Source organism: Cebus imitator, unplaced genomic scaffold (genome assembly GCF_001604975.1).
Source record: "Cebus imitator isolate Cc_AM_T3 unplaced genomic scaffold, Cebus_imitator-1.0 Scaffold275, whole genome shotgun sequence".
NCBI classification, from domain to species: Eukaryota; Metazoa; Chordata; class Mammalia; order Primates; family Cebidae; genus Cebus; species Cebus imitator.
The window spans coordinates 1934291-1955125 of NW_016107590.1; the positions used below are offsets into that span (position 1 = coordinate 1934291).

The window sequence follows — 20835 nt, forward strand, 5'->3', positions numbered from 1 at the left end:
AAAAAAGAAAAAAAGAAAAAAACAGAAATGAAATCTATAGAATGTAGATTTTATGCTTCACAGAAGTAATACGTGAAAGATTTTTAAAAATTTCATGTGAGAAGTAACCAGACCACTCTCTCTTTCTTGCCAAGTTAAAATACACACCACTTTAATGCAAATTTTTCTGATTGCATATGTCTTAGGTAGCCCAATAGTCAATTCAGCTCTAGAATTTCTGTAAAGGAGGTAGTTCAGGCAACCTGGAAATAAAGGTCTAAAAACGGATCCCGCACCTGCAGTTGCAGAGCAGGTACAAGTTGTATTTATCTGGAAGGGCTCTGGGGAGATACTGAGGTTATGGAAAGGCTGGCTACCGCCACACCAGGGACTCCTCACTATCAACCTGCCTGCCTCCCCCTGTCAGTAAAAAATGGTGGTTGTTGTTGCTATTGTTCTTTATAAATATTTATTCCTTTTTTGAGACAGGGTCTTACTCTGTCACCCAGGCTGGGGTGCAGTGGTGCTTGATCTCAGCTCACTGCAACCTCTGCCTCCCAGGCTCAAGCAATCCTCCCACCTCAGCCTCCTGAGTAGCTGAGACCACAGGTGTGTGCCAGCACACCTGGTTAATTTTTGTATTTTTTGAAGAGACAGTTTTCATCATGTTGCCCAGGCTGATACTGAACTCCTAAACTCAAGCCATCTGCCTGCCTGGGCCTCCCAAAGTGCTGGGATTACAGGTGTGAACCACCATATCTGGATTTTTTTTTCTTTTTCTTTGAGGTAGGGTCTTGCTCTGTTGCCCAGGCTGGAGTGTGGTGGCACAATCATGGCTCACTGCAGCCTTTACCTCCTGGGTCCAAGTGGTTCTCCTACCTCAGCCTCCTGAGAAGCTGGGATCACAGACATAACCCACCATGTCCAGCTAATTTTTGTATTTTTGGTAGCAACGGGGTTTCACCATGTTGCCCAGGATAGTCCCCAACTCCTGGGGTCAAGCAATCCTCCCACCTCAGCCCTCAGCCTCCCGAAGTGCTGGGATTATAGGCATGAGCCACCACGCCTGGCCTCCTTTTTTTTTTTAAGACTATTAAAGACCTGAGTATATCAGTTTAGCCTGACCTAGTAGATGTGAGGGAAAAAGAAGTTGAGAAAGAATTTTATTTTTTTGACCTTGGTCAGGCAAGTATAATTAAGTCAGCAGGAAATTCAAAATTGGCAACACTTCTATGAGAATAAATCACCTTGTGAAGGGAAACAGCACTCCATGAATGCCTACAGGCTATGGTTTTTAAAATTAGTCTCATAGAATTTTCCTGATTCACCACAGGAGATGAAGGTATTTATGGTTTGGAGTCTTGGTCCTTGGCAAGAGGCCCCTCAGGCAGCAAAGCCCAGAGCAGGAGGACAAAGCAAAGGTGCCCTCACTCTGCTGCGTACTCACCCTGTCTGTGACCGTTGCTATGATCAGGGCATTTGGCACTAGAAGAGCAGTTTTGGTTTTCTTTATTAGGGTTACTGAGAAAGCTGGAATAGAGATCTGAAACAGAATCACCAAGTTAATGCCAGTTCAGACTTAACAGAACAGCACTTCAAATCTTCATGTTAAAGGAAAAAAAAAATCAGAAATCAGAAATCAAAATCAGCAGCAAGCTTTCACAGCCTCCATGAAGAAAAGTCAGTCTTAGAGTGGCAGGGATGTGTCACTGAAGCTCCTCCAAGTGGTGCTTACTAAGCCAGAGGATACATCTGAATCATCGATTCAGCTGAAGATCTTGGTGGGAAACCTTTATCTTCAGACATGGAAATGGAATGCAAAATGTATATTCATTTTAAAGAAAAAGCCCAAGGCTCTAACGAAATTTCAAGCTTGTGGTCATCTACTTTGGGCTAATTTCCACATGCCCCACTCTCCTCTCTCTTTAGGTCATGTTGGGGGGGAAAGGTTAAAAAGCACTAATAATAATAGGAACATCACTGGACAGAAAATCTGGGACCTGAATTCTTGGCTCAGTTATGTTACTACAGGTTGAGCATCCTTAATCTGAAAATCAGCTATCCAAACTATTCCAAATTTGCATGCTGATATTGGCGCTCAAAGGCAATGCTCATCGGAGCATTTCAGATTTTGGAGTTTTGGATTAGGGATGCTTAGCCAGTTGCATGTTGGCAGACATTGCAAAATCTGAAATCCAGAACACTTCTGGTCCCAAGTATTTTAGATAGGGGATACTCAACCTGTATCTAAATGACCTACTCCACCTTGTAAGCTCTCCGTTCTAGGCCTCAGTTTCTTGATTTATAAATCGGAGATAGTCTCGTCTGCTTCTCAGGATTTTATGTGGATTAAGTGAGATAAAATATGGAAAATGCCCAGTGATGAATAAAAATTTCATTTATCTCCTTACCTGTTTCATGAAATCAGGGTGTGTGAAATAAAAGAATTATAAATATGTTTTCTGGTTCAACAAAGGATAACAACAATGATAACTATTAAAGCTACCATTATTGATACCTATTTACCAGATGAGAATTTAATTTAATTATAAAAATTCTACATGGTCAATATTGTAAGAAATAAATAAATTTATTTAGAGAGGTACATGTCATACATAAGAAGTTACAAAGATGGAATTCAAACTAATCTTTCAAAATGTGGGTTCTTTTCAATATGATGTGCTATAAGAATGTATCAAATGGCACAAAACACGGAAGTTCATGATAATTTTATGTTATATCTCTTCAACCAAGTTTGATCTCTAAGGAAAATGGATCGCATCACTTTAGTCCCTGAAAATAGAGTCACACGTAGCCACGGTAAAAATGATCTAGGACGGGCACGGTGGCTCATGCCTGTAATCCCAGCACTTTGGGAGGCAAAGGTGGGTGGATTACCTGAGGCCAGGAGTTCGAGACCAACCTGGCCAATGTGGTGAAACCCCATCTCTACAAAAAACAGAAAAATGATCTGACTCCCTCCTTCCCTAGGAACTCACACTCACTTGAACATCTACTTGAAAATGCCTCACATAGTCTCAAAGTGGAGAAGAGATGCGCTTTATGTAAGTACTGCCAGCTTGGAGGAAGCAAAATGAGCTTTTAATTCTGAATATCTGCATTCACATCTGGGTTTATGAGGTGGGATTATTTACTGCCCTCAACGATCTAGGCAGGAAGACTATGGAAAAATAAGGGCAACCCAGTTGAGACATTTTCTAAAAACTGTTTGCCAAAGAACTCCACTCACATTTTTCAAAGGCGGGAGGCAATTCAGAGCTTATAAGGTAGGATAAATTTGGAAAAAAGGAATTTGAGATCTACTTAGATGATGTTAATAAAAAATGGGTCTAATTTTGTTTCTGAGCAGCAATACAAACACGCAGTGACAAAGGGCTATAAATTTAGATTTTTCATCATTTAAGACATGGAACACCCTTAAGAAGGAGTTTTCAATCAATTGCTTCATAAGTATAAAAGTACAACTAGATAACATTTGTAAAATAAAGCTTAAATCACTTTTCAGTTTGAGCCTAGACAGAATGTGATACATGCATGTTAATTTTGCTAACATCTGCAAATACCAACAGGCTGACTAAAAAGGTCCTGATTAAATTAAGGCTACACTTTATTAATATTTTTCCAGGGTGAATGATAATATTTTTCCAGGGCAATGGTAACATTTTTCCAGGGCAAATTGCTTTAGAAGGGGAACTTGATTAGAAAGTTCCCATTGTAGAGCAATTGTTTGGGTGCCTTGAGCTCATATTGGACCACATTGGACTGAAGTCCACTGGCAGTGAGGAAATTCTGCAACATCTCTGAAGTCCAAGTCTCCTTTGACATCATTCTTAGAAGGGATGGAAGATACAAGTCACTATCATGGTTTTTATTCCCACGCTCTGCTAATTTTCAGTCTCCTGCCTCTGTAGGTTACACATTGTAAAAGCAATCTCAGTGGATCCAGGTCTTCAAAAAACCAGGGTCACTCCTTCTAACTTCTTTGTATCAGTTCTCTCTTAGGTAGAAGTAGAACTTTAAAACCATTGCGAGAATCGTATTAGCTTGAAACTGCACTGACTGCCTTTGTGAATTCCCCAATCCCTTAACAAAGACTAACACTTTGTTCATCAGTGTCTTCAGTGCCTGCTGCTCTGCTCAGAGATGTTGGCTCTCTGTGAATTTCGGAGAAGTGTATCACATTGATTAGTACTACCCAATCCCCTTCCCCATTCCATGAAAAAGCCCTTTAATTCAGAAATGTAGAAATATATAGAATACTGCTTCATATTGCTTTGTATTATACTGATACAGATGATACTGTGAATCAAATAATGCTTATCTAAATATAACTTTATATGATAAAAAATCAATATAAAAAGATGTTTTACCTAAAGAATAGTATGCTAGTCTCTAGCTCCAACACCAACAAAATGGTCTTTATGCAATTGCCAGTGGTTTTAGAGCGAATATTTAAAGGAAGCACATCTACCACTCAAAACAAAAAGTTTTAGTCAGCTTCTTCATGAGTATGAAAGTTGCTTCTTCATAACCACAAATCAGAATGATTGACAACTCATTGAGGTCATGCAAACCCAAGAGGGCATTTCTCTGACTCCTTATTCTGGAGGCCTGAATGAACTGTGATGTGACATCATAGCTCAAAGGTAAAAAAAAAAAAGTCAGTGGGATAGAATTATCTTTCCTTCATAGGCCACAGTCCCACGGTCCCAAGTTTAGAGGGCAGTACCGATTCCTTTAGGCTGTTCTCCTTAATGCCTCAGCGTGTCATGTGTCTCTGCCCCCCCAAATCTGTGTTTAATAATAATGAAAAGCTGTGATATTGGAGTCCACTTGGGACTGAGGGTATCTGACTTCCCAGGCTAGGCCTAACTGCTCTACCTCCTGCTCATTTTGTGCTGGGGAGGGTACAGCGGGAGCTTATTTACAGGCCTTCTGTCCTAGACATCGCTGCTGGTAACTGGTATAAATGTGGTACAAAAATGGATGTTTCTAAAAAGAAATCATTTTAGTTTAAATGTATGCCTTTGAAAATCATGGCACGCCCTCCATATAAACAACTTTGAGTGTTCCCTGGTGACATCTTAGTAAAAAGGATTTCGGGTATCGTTATGGGTGGGATATAAACTTTCTCCCTTCTTTATTTATACACATATACCTTATATAGGGGTATATGTGCATATATGAGGTTTATGTGTATAAAGAAAGGAGGGAGAAAGTTTAGGGAAAAAAGGAAAATTAGTGTCATCTGGAAGCATTTAGAACCTGTAGTATTTGGAACTAAAACAAAGGAAACTTGGCATAAAAAAAGAATAACCATGATATAAATATCTATAAATATATCTAAATTTAAGACAATTAATATTTACCATATCTGATAAAGTATGGGGCTAGTGTTCTTCTTCTTTTTCTTTTTTTTTTTTAATTATACCAACCTTTGTGTCTTTTCCAAAGACCTTGGAATGAAAACAAATCCAGTTTTCTGATACAAAGAGCTTTCCTTGGTATAGAATTTCTTTCTGTAGTGCACAGGTGAAGCCTAGGAGAATATACAGAGATATAGCATCATTTAGAATTTCCATTTAAAATAAAAACCGTGTATATATTTTAGCTACTCAAGGATGGGCAGAGATAATATATTCATACTCAAAAGTTCTATTGCCTCTTCTTCAGTTTTCTTTATGGGAAGAGAGCTGTGGTGACCAGCTTGTTTTTAAATTCAAAGTCTTACCAACTTCAGTATAAATATCAGAATAAAAAGGCAAATCTACCATTGTGCCTGATAGACCAAGAATGGGGTTTTACAAGTCTCCTCTATGTAGGCTGGTGTGTCACCCACGTGCTGATATTAGTACACCTGTTCCCCTTTTCCCCAGTATTCTCACTAACGACTGTTTTTGAAAAAGACTGCCTCACTAGGGGAAGAGCATGTGACTCATACCTTCCGTTTGAAGGTCATGGCAGGAACCCAGCATCTTGCCTTAACTTTTGCACATCAAGAGAGACTAGAATGGAATGTTGGGTTCCTTGATGAACCACTGCAGAGCCCAGTAGGTGTGTTTAACTTGCATACTGGGCAAGATATTTAGGTGACCATCACATCTTTCACAGTGGCATCAGCACGCGTCTGTCCATGTCTTAAGAATGTGAGTTTTCTTTTAGCCTTCTTCTAGTGGCCTCTCTTGCCCCAGGCTTGTTATTCTAAATCTTAATGCAATCTAACCCCGTGTATTTCACAATAAAGAAGGGAAGTACTGGTATCATGGAACCACCTTGGGTGACTCCATACCCCATGGAGAACTGTTTCTCTTTCTCCTCTCTGATCTTTTCATGCTGCCCAGTGAAAGCGGACTGAAGCTGGTGTTATTGTTACATCATGACTTTCAGAAACCTGGTCCCCTGGGTGACTCAGTCCATAGATGCTGCTCTCTTTCTTCCCCAAAACTAATGATCAGCTTTTCAAATGTGTAGCTAAAAAAGTCAAACAGGTCAGAACTTACTTTGCCTCAGTGGTTCCTCCGTTGGAACATTAAGAAACAACTTGTGAAAGTGCATATTGGCCTTGTACTACAATGAGAACAAAATACAAGCATCACTACTCTCATTTTCTTGTGAAACATCACAAATTTTAGATTCAATAACAAATTTCCCCTCCCTTAATAGTAACTTTAGGAATTCCTTCTCACTGATCTTACAGTCTCTGACAAAAGCCTTCAGGAGAACACCGTGAAAATTAGGGCATACAAGTTTCATTTTCTAACAAGTTTAACACTTTGCTGGTTGGATATAATGATGCAGCTGCTGGTCAGCCTATTGCCAAGGTAACAGGGCTGGACAAGGATGTCCCTGATGAGAAATGGGATGAAATTCTAAGGAGTCTCATTAGAGAAGGTACTGAATCCCAGGTCCTTAAGGTACCAGTAAGGACTCTCAGAAGAGTACAGTGGTTAAAAGCTTTGCAATCAGGTAAGGCTGAGTTGAAGTCTTGGCTGTAGTGGCTCTACTTCTTGGTGTGTGACCATGGCTTAGTCACTTCATCTTCCTGGGTCTTGGTTTCCTCTTCTGTACCAGAGAGCAAAAACAGTACCTGCCTCAAGGGATGCCTTAGGCTTAAATGGGATAATACACTGAAAGGACCTATAGTCTAAGGCAACATATGGCCACTCTTCCTACTGCATTATTTTGTAAAGGCATTTCCTTAGCCAGTGACAGGAGTAGGATGCAGTAGGCTACTGTCAAGACAAGTAGGATTTCACACAAAGACTTCACTCTCCAGGGCAGCAGGAGGCCCAAGACTGTGAAATGTTGCAAATCACTTCATCTTCGAGGGATCTGTTTTCACAACTGTGACAATAGCAATGGATAGCCAGCACTTCACAGCTTGTAAAACACTTTCACCTGCACCATACAGCTATTAAGAGGTAGAACTGTTAGCTGAACATGATGGCTTGTGCCTACCGTCCTAGCTACTCAGGAGGCTGAGGCAGGATCTCTTGAGCGCAGGAGTTCAAGGCTACAGTGAGCTATGGGGTAAAACTGGGTATTCCCTCCACAGACTCAATTTGTCTCATAGGATGCTTCAGAAGGAAAATTCTTTTTTTTTTTTTTTGAGAGGGAGTTTTGCTCTTGTTATCGAGGCTAGAATGCAATGGTGTGATCTCAGCTCACTGCAACCTTTGCCTCCCAAGTTCAAGCAATTCTCCTGCCTCAGCCTCCTGGGCAGCTGGAATTACAGGTATGCGCCACCACACCTGGCTAATTTTGTATTTTTAGTAGAGATGGGGTTTCTCCATGTTGGTCAGGCTGGTCTCAAACTCCCGACCTCAGGTGATCTGCCTGTCTTGGCCTCCCAAAGTGCTGGGATTACAGGCATGAGCCACCGCGCCCGGCCTCAAGAAAAAATTCTTATAAGGGGAATGGGTAGGAGGTCCTGGGTGGCTTATTATACAAACCAAGAGTGGTCTCAATGGCAAAGCTGGCCCTGTTTTGCCATAAAGAACTACAGACCAGGTCATCAGGATGGCAGATGGTCCCTGCAAGTCAGCTATTTTATAGATAAACACCTTATAGAAAGGTACCTTGATTAACGCTAGGTGTTCTGTGGGGCTTCACTGAGCTTTTATTTTTAATGGCTACAGTGAGCAATGGTTGCACACTTGATTTAAAATATGTTAGCCCATAAACTCTTCAAAAATGTCAGTGTAATAAAGGGCCAAAAAGGTAGTGGGGCTGATCTGAATTAAAAGGGACATAGCAGGGCTGAGTGTGGTTGCTCATGTTTGTAATCCCAGCACTTTGGGTCACCCAGGTGGGCAGATGGCCTGAGGCCAGGGGTTTGAGACAGGCCTGGCCAACATGGCGACACCCTGTCTGTACTAAAAATACAAAAATTAGCTGGGTGTGCTGGTGCACCTCTGTAATCCCAGCTACTTGGGTGGGTGAGGCATATGAGAATCACTTGAACATGGGAGGTGGAGGTTGCAGTGAGCCGAGATTGTGGGCAACAGAGCAAGGCTGTCTAAAAAAAAAAAAAAGAAAAAAAGAAAAAGAAAAGACATGGCAAATACATGCAGTATGTGACTCTTGGTTGGATCCTGGAGAGGAAAAAAAAAGCCTTTATAAAGGACATTTATTACTGGGACTATGAAAATTCAAAAGTGGATTTTATATTAATAATATTTTAATACATATTTAAATTTCTTGGGTGTACTGATGGTTTTTGGTTTAGCTCTTAGGAGACACATGTTCAAGTATTTAAAGAAGTGAAGAATAATTGAAAAATAAAAAACAAACCTAAACTCCTGGCCCCAGTACATGTATCACACTCGCTGATGACATACAACTGGGCTTTGTTTCCTATCTGGGTATATTTTAGAGCAGAACCAAAATTAGTTCTGGAGGAGAATCCTTACCCTGTCCAAAGGTCTGATTCCTCCAGGTGTAGTTGGCTGGGCTACCATTGAGGCAGGTGCATTATTATATTCTTCAATTTCAGTACAAGGATGTCACAACTCCCCTTGTCCTGCTAATTACTGGATAAGCACATGACTCTGTGCTGGCCCCTGATCTCCGGGTATCTGTTAGAGTTCAGGGTCACAGCATGGAACTCATTATCATGCAGTGTGCTGAAAGATGAGTTGTGGAATATAACATTGATGAAAAATGGACTGGAGGAACTGCTGCCTGTTTGTTCTTCTAAATTCTCTAAACTCTATGACTATATTAGTCTTGACCAGCAGGAAGGTGCATACTTGGGTTCCTTCTTGTCACCGGCTTCAATAGTCCTGTTACCCTCTAAGACAATACAAATTCCACTCTCAAATTACCTGGCTGGAAGAGGAAGACTTTTTCCTTTCAGTCTTAGGGTCATTTTTGCTTTCTGTTTTACAGTCGTTCTTATCACCTGCTAAAGAGGCACCATCAAAACTGGATTTTGACCTAAAGAAAGAAAGTCCAGGGTGTCTGTAAGATAATTTTTTTTTTTCTCAAGACAGAGTCTTGCTGTGTTGCCCAGGCTGAAGTGCAGCAGCACAATCACGGCTCTCTGCAACCTCCCCATCCTGGACTCAAGTGACCCTCCCACCTCAGCCTCCCGAGTAGCTGGGACTACAGGTGCGTGCCACCATGCCCAGCTAATGTTTTGTAGAGATGGGGTTTCACCATTGTTGCCTAGGCTGGTCTTGAACTCCTGGACTTAAGCAATCCACCTGGCTTGGTTTCCCAAAGTGCTGGGATTACAGGTTTGAGTCACCACACCCGGCCTATGAGATACATTTTTTATGCTGCTCATTAATTTATTGTAATAAATCTTGATTATGATACTATCTTCCAAGAAAATCTGACATTTGTTTTTCTTTTCCGGATATCAAAAATCATTCATGGTACTCTGAGGGCATTTACACAGCACATACTTTAGGACACTGGAATGATTTCAGCAGGCTGTAATCAAAAACTGTAGAAATAGTAACTTACAGAGGCTGAAATAACAAGCTGTGAAAACTTGTTATTTTAAAAGTATTATGTCATTTTAAAAGTATTTTAATCAGTATTTAAAAAGGAGTACTTGAGGCAAATTACTAACCGGTATTGCAACTATAGTTCAATCAAAGAATATTTTTGTTTCAGAATTCCATTAATATTTAACAAGTATTAATTGAGTGGGGCATTGTGTTAAATGTCTTAGGGCCCATAACACAGTCTTTATCCTTTTTTTCCTTTTTGAGACGGAGTTTTGTTTCCCAGGCTGGAGTGCAGTGGTGTGATCTCAGCTCACTACCACTTCCCACATCCTGGGTTCAAGCAATTCTCCTGGCTTAGCCTCCCAAGTAGCTGGGATTACAGGCACCCGCAATGTCTGGCTAATTCCTGTATTTTTAGTAGAGATGGGTTTTCTCCATGTTGGTCAGGCTGGTCTCGAACTCCTAGCCTCACGTGATCTGCCTGCCTCGGCCTTTCAAAGTGCTGGGATTACAGGCGTGGGCCACTGAGCCCGGCCTCACAGTCTTTATCCTTAAGGCGCCTGTGTACACATGCATCAAACACTTTTTAAAATAGGTAGTATGTGATTTAGTACCAAAAAAATACATACTATAGGAGTTAAAGAAGATATGGAGCCAGTAAGTCTAACAGGAGGTAAGAGAAGAGGAAAACAATAGAATAATGAGGACTTCAAATGCTGGGCCCAACAGGATAAGCAAGAATTGGGTATGAGCAAAAAAAAAAAAAAGACAAAACATCTCAGATCGAGAATACAATAAAAGTGAAATCAGAAATAAAAACAAAACCAAAAAACATGTTTGAAGTCAAGCCTTTCTTCTTCCTCTCAAGGACAGAGGTCAGAGCTCCAGAGTTTCTTTCCAAGGCGATTCTAGTCCTGGTTGTCCATTTTAGTAGATGTGTACATTTGTACATATCTTCAACCCTATGGCTAAAAGCAGTCATTTCAAAGTGAAATGCATGGATGATTTTTAGTTATATATGAGAATAAGTTTTATGATTATGAAGTTTTTTTATTGTTTACTGGGAAAAAACGGCACATAAAATTCATGATTTCACAATATTATCCCTTAAAATGAGGTTCAGTTAAAAAAAAGTTGGTTCAAAGTGGATTTAAGAACAATCTGAAGTAATTCAGGTGGTATATGGGTGTCACAAAGAAACAGAAATGACTGAAGTTAGAGAATTAGGCTCTGGTTTTCTCAGCTGTGAAAAGATGGACTATATGACTTCCTGAGCCACTTCTAGCCACAACAGTGTATGATTCTACAATGCTCGAATCACAGGTCAAATACCCCTCAGCAGCTGAAGGTAAATGAATTTAATTTCAGCTACAGGCCATTGAAACAGTATATTCACAGACGTGAATTCCCTGGGAATTTTAGGGATTACTTTTTTTTTCGGAATCTTTGAAAAAACATTTGTTCTCTATTTGAAAATAAAATTATTTGTACAAATGTCAATTTACCTTTTATTTATACTATTCACAGGTTTGAATACATCACTTCTACTGATTCAAATTAACAAATGTTAATGGAATTGCCAAGGAAATGATCAGACTGAAGATCCATGGACTGCAAGCGAATGTGAAAAGCAGGGTGGCTCTACCCTTGAAAATTTCAAAAGACGCAAACAGTAAGTAGGCTCGTCTGCATGACACTGACCCCTGTGGACAGGGTACACATGTATAGAATATTGATTTCTTTGGGTCTTTTCGACAGTGTTAGTCTCACTTTCTACAGGTGACGAGAAGCCCCATGTAAAATGAGAATGTGGGGTCCCTTATATAAAAATTGTTATTATTAATTAATTAATTTTTTGAGGCACAGTCTCGCTCTGTTGCCAAGGTTGGAGTGCAGTGGCACCATCTTGGCTCACTGCCGCCTCCACTTCCTGGGTTCAAATGATTCTCCCGCCTCAGCCTCCCAAGTAGCTGGGATTACAGGCGCATACCACCACGCCCAGCTAATTTTTGTATTTCTAGTAAAGGCAGGGTTTCACCATGTTGGACAGGTTGGTCTCGAATGCCTGACCTCAAGTTATCTGACTGCCTAGGCCTCCCAAAGTGCTGGGATTACAAATGTGAGCCACGACACCTGGCCCCCTTACATAAAAATTATTAAATATTTCCAGATAGCAAGAGGGAACCATTAAACCAAGTGTGGGCCCTTTCCAACTGCACAGACCACATGCCCGTGAAGTTTAGCAAGCATGCCCTGTGAGAGTATGTTATTTTTACCGAGACCTGGGGAAGTTGGAATAAAACCAACAGTGTTTTCAAGGTGCCTGCTATAGTCAGCCAACAATAGTAAAAGATACAAGAAATAACATGCCTTGTGCCTTTGTGAAGAGAAGTATTAAGTAAGGCTGTGAGGGGAAACAACTAGAGGGAAAAAAATGGTTAAAGTTAGATGTCAGCCGGGTGTGGTGGCTCACGCCTGTAATCACAACACTTTGGGAAGCTCAGGCAGGCGGATCACCTGAGGTCAGGAGTTCAAGACCAGCCTGGCCAACATGGTGAAACTCCGTCTCTACTAAAAATACAAAAATTAGCTGGGTGTGGTGGTGCACGCCTGTAGTCCCAGCTACTGGGGAGGCTGAGGCAGGAGAATCACTTGAACCTGGGACATTGCAGTGAGCTGGGAATGTGTCACTACACTCCAGCCTGGGTAACAGAGTGAGACTATTTAAAAAAAAAAAATGCCACAAAACAGGCATGTAGAAAAGATAGAGAGATAATTGGAAATTAGAGTCAGAAGAGGACAATTTGGGGAGGAGTCAAGACTTAACTCTTGGTCCTGAATGAAGCATATATTTGGAGAGAAGGTATGGGCTGGGAAGCCGGGAAGGAAGCAAAAAGTGGAGTTAATAATCTTTTAGCAGAGACCAAAAGAAGTAGAAGGTAGTAGCTCTAAAAGTTCTAATAATGGGGAAGGACAGCAATGATTTCTCTACTTAGGTTAGATAACTGCACTTTCCCATCATACACTATTGGTTTAACCACTGTCTTTTAAGGGTCCCAAAGCAACTTTAGTCTCTGATTGGTAGTTGGTGCCTCTGAGAATGATGGGGCTGTAGCTACATATCTCTAAACTGCCTCTCCCCTCCCGCCCCATGACCATACCAACCCTCCCTCTTAGCCCGTCACAGGAACTGGTGGCCTGGTGAGTCCCAGAGATGGTGGTTCTTTTCCTTAGCTTTTCTCATGGCTCCCAAGACAGTGAGACACCAGGTGTGCACACTGAGGCTGGGCAGACACTCCAACCTGGGCAGTTTTTCCAGGTGCTTTATAAATCTATGTCTGAGAGTGGGTCACCCTGGCATCATCCCTCAGCAAAATCAGGGCTTTCAGAAAAGTGTAGATGCTCTGCTGAAGGCCAGGAGCTCAAGGAAAAATGCTCATTCTTTCTCATGGGTATGTACTATTTGTCTATAGTATTAATACGTCCTCACTCTTAACAAAAAACCCCTGCTCCTCCCATAACGCACTCCCAAAAAGACAAAAGAGAACAAAGAGAGCCAATGAAGGACTTACCGTAGGCTAATGATTTTCTTCTGGTCTGGGGAGTCGGCCTCCGGAGATAGGGTAGGGGACTGGACTGTCGGCGACTTGCAGGCTTTCTTTTTCTCTTCCACACCATTCTCAGCCTCTGAGCTGGAGAAGAAAGGAAAACACTTCATCTTAGACCTTCAGAGAGACGTAGCTGGAAGGAAAACAAGTAGCCTGGCTTTCTAGGGAGTGAAATGATTTTCATTCCCCAGTGATAGGCTAGTTAACTTTGGCAGCTAGGCCCTTTCCCAATCTCCATTCTAACCCCTTGCCTGGTGCCCCATGGGCAGTAGCTGCAGGTCACACCTGTTTCACCTGTAAATGCCAGACTGTGTAGACTTTTTTTTTTTTTTTTTTGAGGAAGAAAGAGAGAAAGAAAAAGAAAGAAAAAAAAAAAAAAAAAAAAAAAAAAGGAAAGGAAGAAAGAGGAAGAGGAAGAGGGAGAGAGAACAGGGTTGTTGCTTTATTGCCCGGGCTAAATGCAGTCTAAAAATGGGTATGCCTGTAATTGTGTTTAATAATAGAGACATAAAAAAAAAAAAAGAGGGAAGAAAATAATTAACAAGCAGCCTATCAATATTTCATTTACACCTGTAAATATGTGTGATGTAGTACTAATAAGAGTGTATATTTTGTGTATTTAAAGTGGAGAGTTCTATGAATGTTAATTAAGTCTACTTGTTCCGGATCTGAGTTCAAGTTCTGAAAATCTATGTTAACTTTCTGTCTCATTGATCTGTAAGTCTCCCACTATTATTGTGTGGGTGTCCAAGTCTCTTTATAAGTCTTATATATCTGGGTATTTCAGTATTGGGTGCATATATATTTAGGATCTTTAGCTCTTTTTGTTACACTGATCCTTTTATCTTTATGTAATATCCTTCTTTGCTTCTTTTGATCTTTGTTGCTTTGAAGTCTATTTTATCAGCAAAAATTGTGTGGACTTGCTGGCTCCCAGGTCTGTGTTGCCCAGCTCTGCTCTGCATAGGCTGTGCTGGGGCAGCAGATCACCTGGGGGCTGGGAGGGCCCTGCACACACACGCGCACGCGCACATGCACACGCACACACTCATGTGTGGCCTCCTGCAGGTGTAAGCCTTCCTGCTGGGAACCCCCACCCCTTTTGTTTGTACTTCTCTTATGTCACTTACATGTTGTTTAACCAAGCAGTTCCCTAAGCAACGTACAGTCTCTAATCTTTACAACCACCCAGACTAGGTAGCCATTACTACCCTTATTTAATAGACGAGGAATCTAAGGCTCTTGCTATCTTGCCCAAGTTCACAGAGCTAGCATCTTTTTGTTGTTGTTTCAAAATCTCTTTTATTTAGTGTGTTTATCACAGTCCTGCATCCAAATGTTACAGAAAATTTTTTTAAAATATATATTTTATTGCGTTTTAGGTTTTGGGGTACATGTGAAGAACATGCAAAATTGTTGCATAGGTACACACATGGCAGTGTGGTTTGCTGCTTCCATCCCCATCACCTATATCTGGCATTTCTCCCCATGTTATCCTCCCCAACTCCCTATCACCCCGCTGTCCCTCCGCTATTTCCCCCCGACAGACCCCAGTGTGCGATGCTACCCTCCCTGTGTCCATGTGTTCTTATTGTTCAACAGCCGCCTAGGAGTGAGAACATGCAGTGTTTGATTTTCTGTTCTAGTGTCAGTTTGCTGAGAATGATGGTTTCCAGGTTCATCCGTGTCCCTACAAAGGACACAAACTCATCGTTTTTGATGGCTGCATAGTATTCCCTGGTGTATATGTGCCATATTTTCCCTGTCCAGTCTGTCATCGATGGGCATTTGGGTTGGTTCCAAGTCTTGCCAGCATCTATCTTACTTGAGATTCCAACTCAGTATGTCTGTCTGCAAAGCCTTTGTATTCTGTCTCTCCATCCATTCCCCCAACCACCTACCCATCCATTTATCCCTATAATTAACTCTTCAGTGTGAGAGCTCTGGGATGGGGTGGGAATCTTATTCATCTTTGTCCTAACCACAGGGTCTAGGATAGTGTTGACCTGCAGTCATGGTCAATAAGCTTTGGAAAAACTAGGGCTGACCTTGGTAAAAGAGAGGGTGGAAGGGAGGAAACGGGAGGTGAGTCAAGAGGGTTTGTGCATAGAGCCAACAAATGCAGACAACCAGCATGGGGAGGTAGCGAGATGGGCTCCCTCAGTCGGCCGGTGAAGATCTCCTGGGAAGCAGAGGAAACCATTTCCAATGGGAAAGTGGGAAAGGAAGGGATGTTGAAGGAAGAATACAAATGTTATTTATGGAGAACTTCTTTGGTGTGTCAGCTCGGTGAAACACAAACCATACTTATTAGGATGTGAAGACTCCATGGAGACTGAGCACAAAGACCGACATATTAAGATGGCATTACGATGAGCGATTAGCTAATTTTTACTCTCATTTACTGCCTAATTGGTATTCTCACCTACATATGACTGTGCAGGCAGGAAATGCCACTGGTTAGTTTAAGCTGTGTGGCTGCTTTGCTGACCACTTTTCATTGCATATGAATGTTGCAGAATATGCGAGGAGTCCTATTGTAGTGTCAGAATTAAGGTCAGTATATCTGATAAGGATATCTAACTAATAACCCCTACAAATGGTTCATGCTCTTTTTTCTTGAGACGGAGTTTCACTCTTGTTGCCCAGGCTGGAGTGCAGTGGCACCATCTCGGCTCACTATAACCACTGCCTCCTGGGTTCAAGCGATTCTCCTCCCTCAGCCTCCCGAGTAGCTGGGATTACAGGTGCCCACTACCACATTTGGCTATTTTTTGTATTTTTAGTAGAGACGGGGTTTTGCCATGTTGACCAGGCTGGTCTCAAGCTCCTGACCTCAGGTGGATCTGCCCACCTCAGCCTCTCAAAGTGCTGGGATTACAGATGTGAGTCACCATGCCTGGCCAAATGGTTGATGCTCTTAATTTTGTGGTAAGCATTTCTCTTTTCCCAGTAGATACATATCTAAGGACAGAGGTCCAACCTTCTATTTCTTCAATTCTTCTCAAAGCACTTAAAACAGCTGCAAACATTAAAAGGGCTCAGTCCATAACAGAATTGTATTACATGACAAAGGTACATGGAAGGCCAAGGCCTTGAAATATTATTAGGAAAACTCTGTTTGGGTTTAAAATAACAATTGGACGTTATTAAACTTAGCACCAAGTTTAGTTTGTGGACTCAAAGAATTTTAGAACAGTTAGAGGGGCCTTATAGCACATCTCTACCTTTTTTCTCTACCCCCAAGACACATACACACATTATCTCTTCTCTTCAAAAGATTCAGGCAGAAATCTGCTTGAGAAGCCCTTTTTAAGTAGAGATTGTATATAGAACTTCAATAATCCATCTCAACATTCGTTCAGATGTTTACTGAATTTTATGCAAGATCAGATTAAGACTTGGAGGGAGAGCCAGAGCTGTCCTGTGCAGTGTATTTGTGTGCACAGAGCTACTCAGAAAAGGTGCTGCTGGCAGAGATAAGGTGCTCCTTGCTCTGGGCAGAAATGGCCCAGCACTAAGGTCAGAAGGCAGCAAAACTGAGGCTAGATTTCAGCCCTTTTTTGACCCTGACCCATGTTGGTCAGGCATTTTTGCGCAGTGCAGGTGACTAACTGCTGAACCATATGAGGTGGTCCCGTTTCGGGACCCTGAGCTGAGCTCTGGAAAGATTACAGTGTATGCCTCTATATTGCCTTACTCAAACAACCTCTTTCAAGGACTGAACATATAGTTGTACTCAAAGCAGCCTCTTCATAGATAGTCTCCACTTCACTTCTTAAACTTGTGTCTTGTCTTCAGCACCAGTTCTCTCCTTGAAGGCCCTAGCCAGGGCACACATCCTCCACATCACGTAAAAGTCTCCATGCTGGCTGCTGATTTTATAATTCATTAGGCATCTAATCAATTATTGCGTTGTACTGGTACCTTTTCTCCCAAAAATCTGAGTTATCCAGCACTAGACTAAGTTCCTTAAAGGCAGGGAACATCTGTTTTTTTCCACGGCGTTCAGCTTAGCATTTGCTCATAGTGGTGATTTATACATTGAATGATGTGGATTAACTATGTAGTAGCTCAAAGAGGAAGTGAAATTCATCTATGGGTCAATTTGATTTTAGGTTTTTGCTTACTTAAAGATGCTACAGGCTCAAGCAAGTTAACTCCTCACACAGGCAAGATTATTCCTGCAAGCGTCCCTTACCTTGGAGGTCTTGTCAGCAGGAAACTGAAAAACTATGTAGAATTCAAGCAGCAGACACTAGTCTGTGTTTGAGTGAGCAGTGTGAGAGGGGAAATGGAATGCTTCCTCAAGGCCTTTTGGAAACTCTGACATTACTGTCAATGAAGCTGAACCAGGCCTCTCAGTAACTTTAAAGTTACAGTCAACGAAGCTGAACAGGTTTCATTTAAATCATGAAAATAAGGATATCAATTTTTATTTATTTTTTAACCAGAAGACAAAGCCCTGTTAGGGACTTTGACTAAAAAAGTCAACTGAAAAAAACAAGCAAACCAAAAAACCGATCCTCCTTTTCAACAAATATTTACTGGATTGGTCCCTGCTGTCAGAGTGCTCAGAGCTTTGTAGGTGAGACAGGTAAGTAAGCTGGCAGTTGTAAGTATCCACAGAAGCAGCAGAAAATGCTGGAGACACAGGACCAAACTTCACTTGGCCGTGGCAGGTTTTATCTCCTCCCGTCTCCAACCCAATTTAAGCATCAGTTATGGTCCCTGCCTGAAAATTTTTAGTAGAAATTTCAAAGCAGTGAGACGGCCATGCTTATACTAACTAAACCTGACTTCACCTATTGGGGGACATCATTTTATTTTTATTAATTTATCTTTTTTGAGACAGAGTTTCACTCTTGTTGCCCAGGCTGGAGTGCAATGGTGTGATCTCCACTCACTGCAACCTCTGCCTCCTGGGTTCAAGTGATTCTCCTGCCTCAGCCTTCTGAGTAGCTGGGATTACAGTTGCCCACCACCATGCCTGGCTAATTTTTGTATTTTTAGTAGAGACGGGGTTTTGCCATCTTGGCCAGGCTGGTCTTGAACTCCTGGCCTTAAGTGATCCCCGCCTCAGCCTCCCAAAGTGCTGGGATGACAAGCATGAGCCACCGTGCCTGGCCAGGGTACAGCATTTTTATTACCAGCTAGGAAAAGCCTGTTTCAATAAAACACGGCCACACACTGTTACACAATTTATAAATAAAAAAACAGGTTGCACAATCCCTATCAACCGTCTAATATTTGTCACTGCACAGACCTCATTCATTTGATGACGACTTAAGTTCGAATTTCACAATTTTTCAGAATTATAACTCTGATATAGAGTCAACTATCATTCCTCTTGGAGATAGTCTCTGTGAGTTTCAGGTAAACTCAATGCACCTTTCTCTTGTCACATCACTGGCCCATTGCCTCTCCTGCTGATAATGTATCACATTCAGGTACCATCATGTGCAAGTCCAAGTAAATAGGTAGCTGAGGGCAGAAGCTATGATTAAGCTGTGTCTCAGGTGAAGGAAAACAAGTGTTTCACTGTGGTTCAGTCCAAGAAGGTGTGTTCCCTTCTAATTATAGTGACGAGTCCCTGTGTTTGTGTCTACCTACATGTTAATCTAAGCTAAAGGCATAAAAACATGTCACTAAGCTTCCTTATGGTAGTAGAAGTAGAGGTAGTTTTACATCCACTATTATTTAGAAAAAAAAAATCTTGGATTATTTTAAAGCCACAGTCTAGACCAACAAAGGTTTAGAAGTGTTTTGAAGATCGGCTGTGTTTCACCAGAGGGTCTTCATAGGATAAATTCTGGGACATGGGATTGTGTGGTCATAGGTGGAGCTGTGAAAGTAGAGTGTTGCTGAAACCCTGTCCTGAAAACCAGGTTGGCCCCTGGATTCACCAAGACCTGGGGCCTCATAGACCCTTGTTTTCGGAGTGCTACCTGCTCAGTGGCTCTGTGGCTGGCAGTTACATGCCACAATACTTGGGAAGCAAAGAGGTGGGCTATAGAGATGAGAGAGGGCTGGACAGCAACCACAGTACAAATAAAAAGAGGCCTCACAGTGACCAAAAGAAGGAAGTAGAATGGAATGCAGAAGTGGAAGAGCGGGCAATGGAGACAGGATGGCTGGGAAACACCTTAGCTTCTCAAATTTCATAAATTCAGAATCTCCCAAATTAGATTTCTAAGTCAAGAAGAATGAGCTTTCATTTACAATTCTGATACATACATTTTTGTTTGGACAACTATAAATCTTATTTATCTGTCTACATGTTTATTTCTAAATAGGCACTATAAGCATAAGTATAAAATTTAAAAGTTACAAATGGAAAAACAAATTTTCCTTCTACCCCTGTTTCATGGTGACCCAATTTCACCCCACAAAGGCACCTACTCTCCCCAGCAACTTGTGTGTCCTTCTTGGGAGAGTCAGTGCACATATGAGCATGTGCATTTTTGAAGCATGAAGGACAGATAGCATGCTATTCTATACCTGGCTTTTTTTTTTTTTTTTTTGAACTTATGGTATCATGGTGCTCTTTCCCGATCAGTACTCATAGATCTTCCTCATACGTTTTAATGACTGCATAAAGTTCCACTGTAAGAATGAACTGTTATTTAAGCAGTTCCTTATTGCTGGGGCATGTAGGTGGATTTCAGTCTTTCTCAAATACTAACAACATTGCAACAAATGTCCTTATATGTTTATTACATGTGTGAATAATTTTCTGGAAATGGAACTGCTGTGTCAAAAGGTACATGATTGAAAAAAAGTTATAGCTGTTGCCAGATTGCCCTTAGTAGACATTTTGTGATCCACACCCAAATATACAACAGTGTTTAGATATTCTGACTAACAAAGTGTTAGCCTTAAAATATATATATATTTTGGAGTACCTAGCATAATACCTGGCACATAGAATAGCAATAATCATTTTAATCATGACTAGTGTTAAACTTTTTGATCTTTGCAAATGTAAAAGGTTGAAAAATATTCCACTAAAGTTTTAATTTGCATACTCTTCTTAGGAATAAAGCTGAGTGTATTTCTGTATATTATAAATAAAAATTATTAAAATTTTTCTTGTTTTGTGGATTAGCTGTTCGTATGTACATTGTGCCAACTTATCTAATTGGCAGTTGATTGAAACATTTAGTAAAAACAATTCTTACAATAATTGCCTCACAGATTCTTAGTAACATCCTATAGTTGACTTTTAAAATAAATAATCTTTGTTTTTTTTTTTTTTTTTTTTTTGG

At 41.1% G+C, this 20835-nt stretch overlaps 1 protein-coding gene across 4 annotated transcripts in view; it reads right to left on the bottom strand.

Moving 5' to 3' along the window:
* GRAMD2B (GRAM domain containing 2B) overlaps nt 1–20835 on the bottom strand; it is a 115738-nt gene that overhangs the window by 12081 nt on the left and 82822 nt on the right. For 3 of the 4 annotated variants that reach the window (XM_017501009.2, XM_017501011.2, XM_017501010.2), the window contains exons 2-6: nt 13532–13651; nt 9327–9438; nt 6501–6567; nt 5436–5539; nt 1427–1522 (exon numbers count right to left, since the gene is read on the bottom strand). In XM_017501009.2, coding sequence (XP_017356498.1) covers nt 1427–1522; nt 5436–5539; nt 6501–6567; nt 9327–9438; nt 13532–13651 — 499 coding nt within the window. Of the gene's footprint in view, nt 1–1426; nt 1523–5435; nt 5540–6500; nt 6568–9326; nt 9439–12786; nt 12830–13531; nt 13652–20835 lie in introns of all 4 variants that reach the window. The other variant, XM_017501013.2, reaches the window with a different exon arrangement.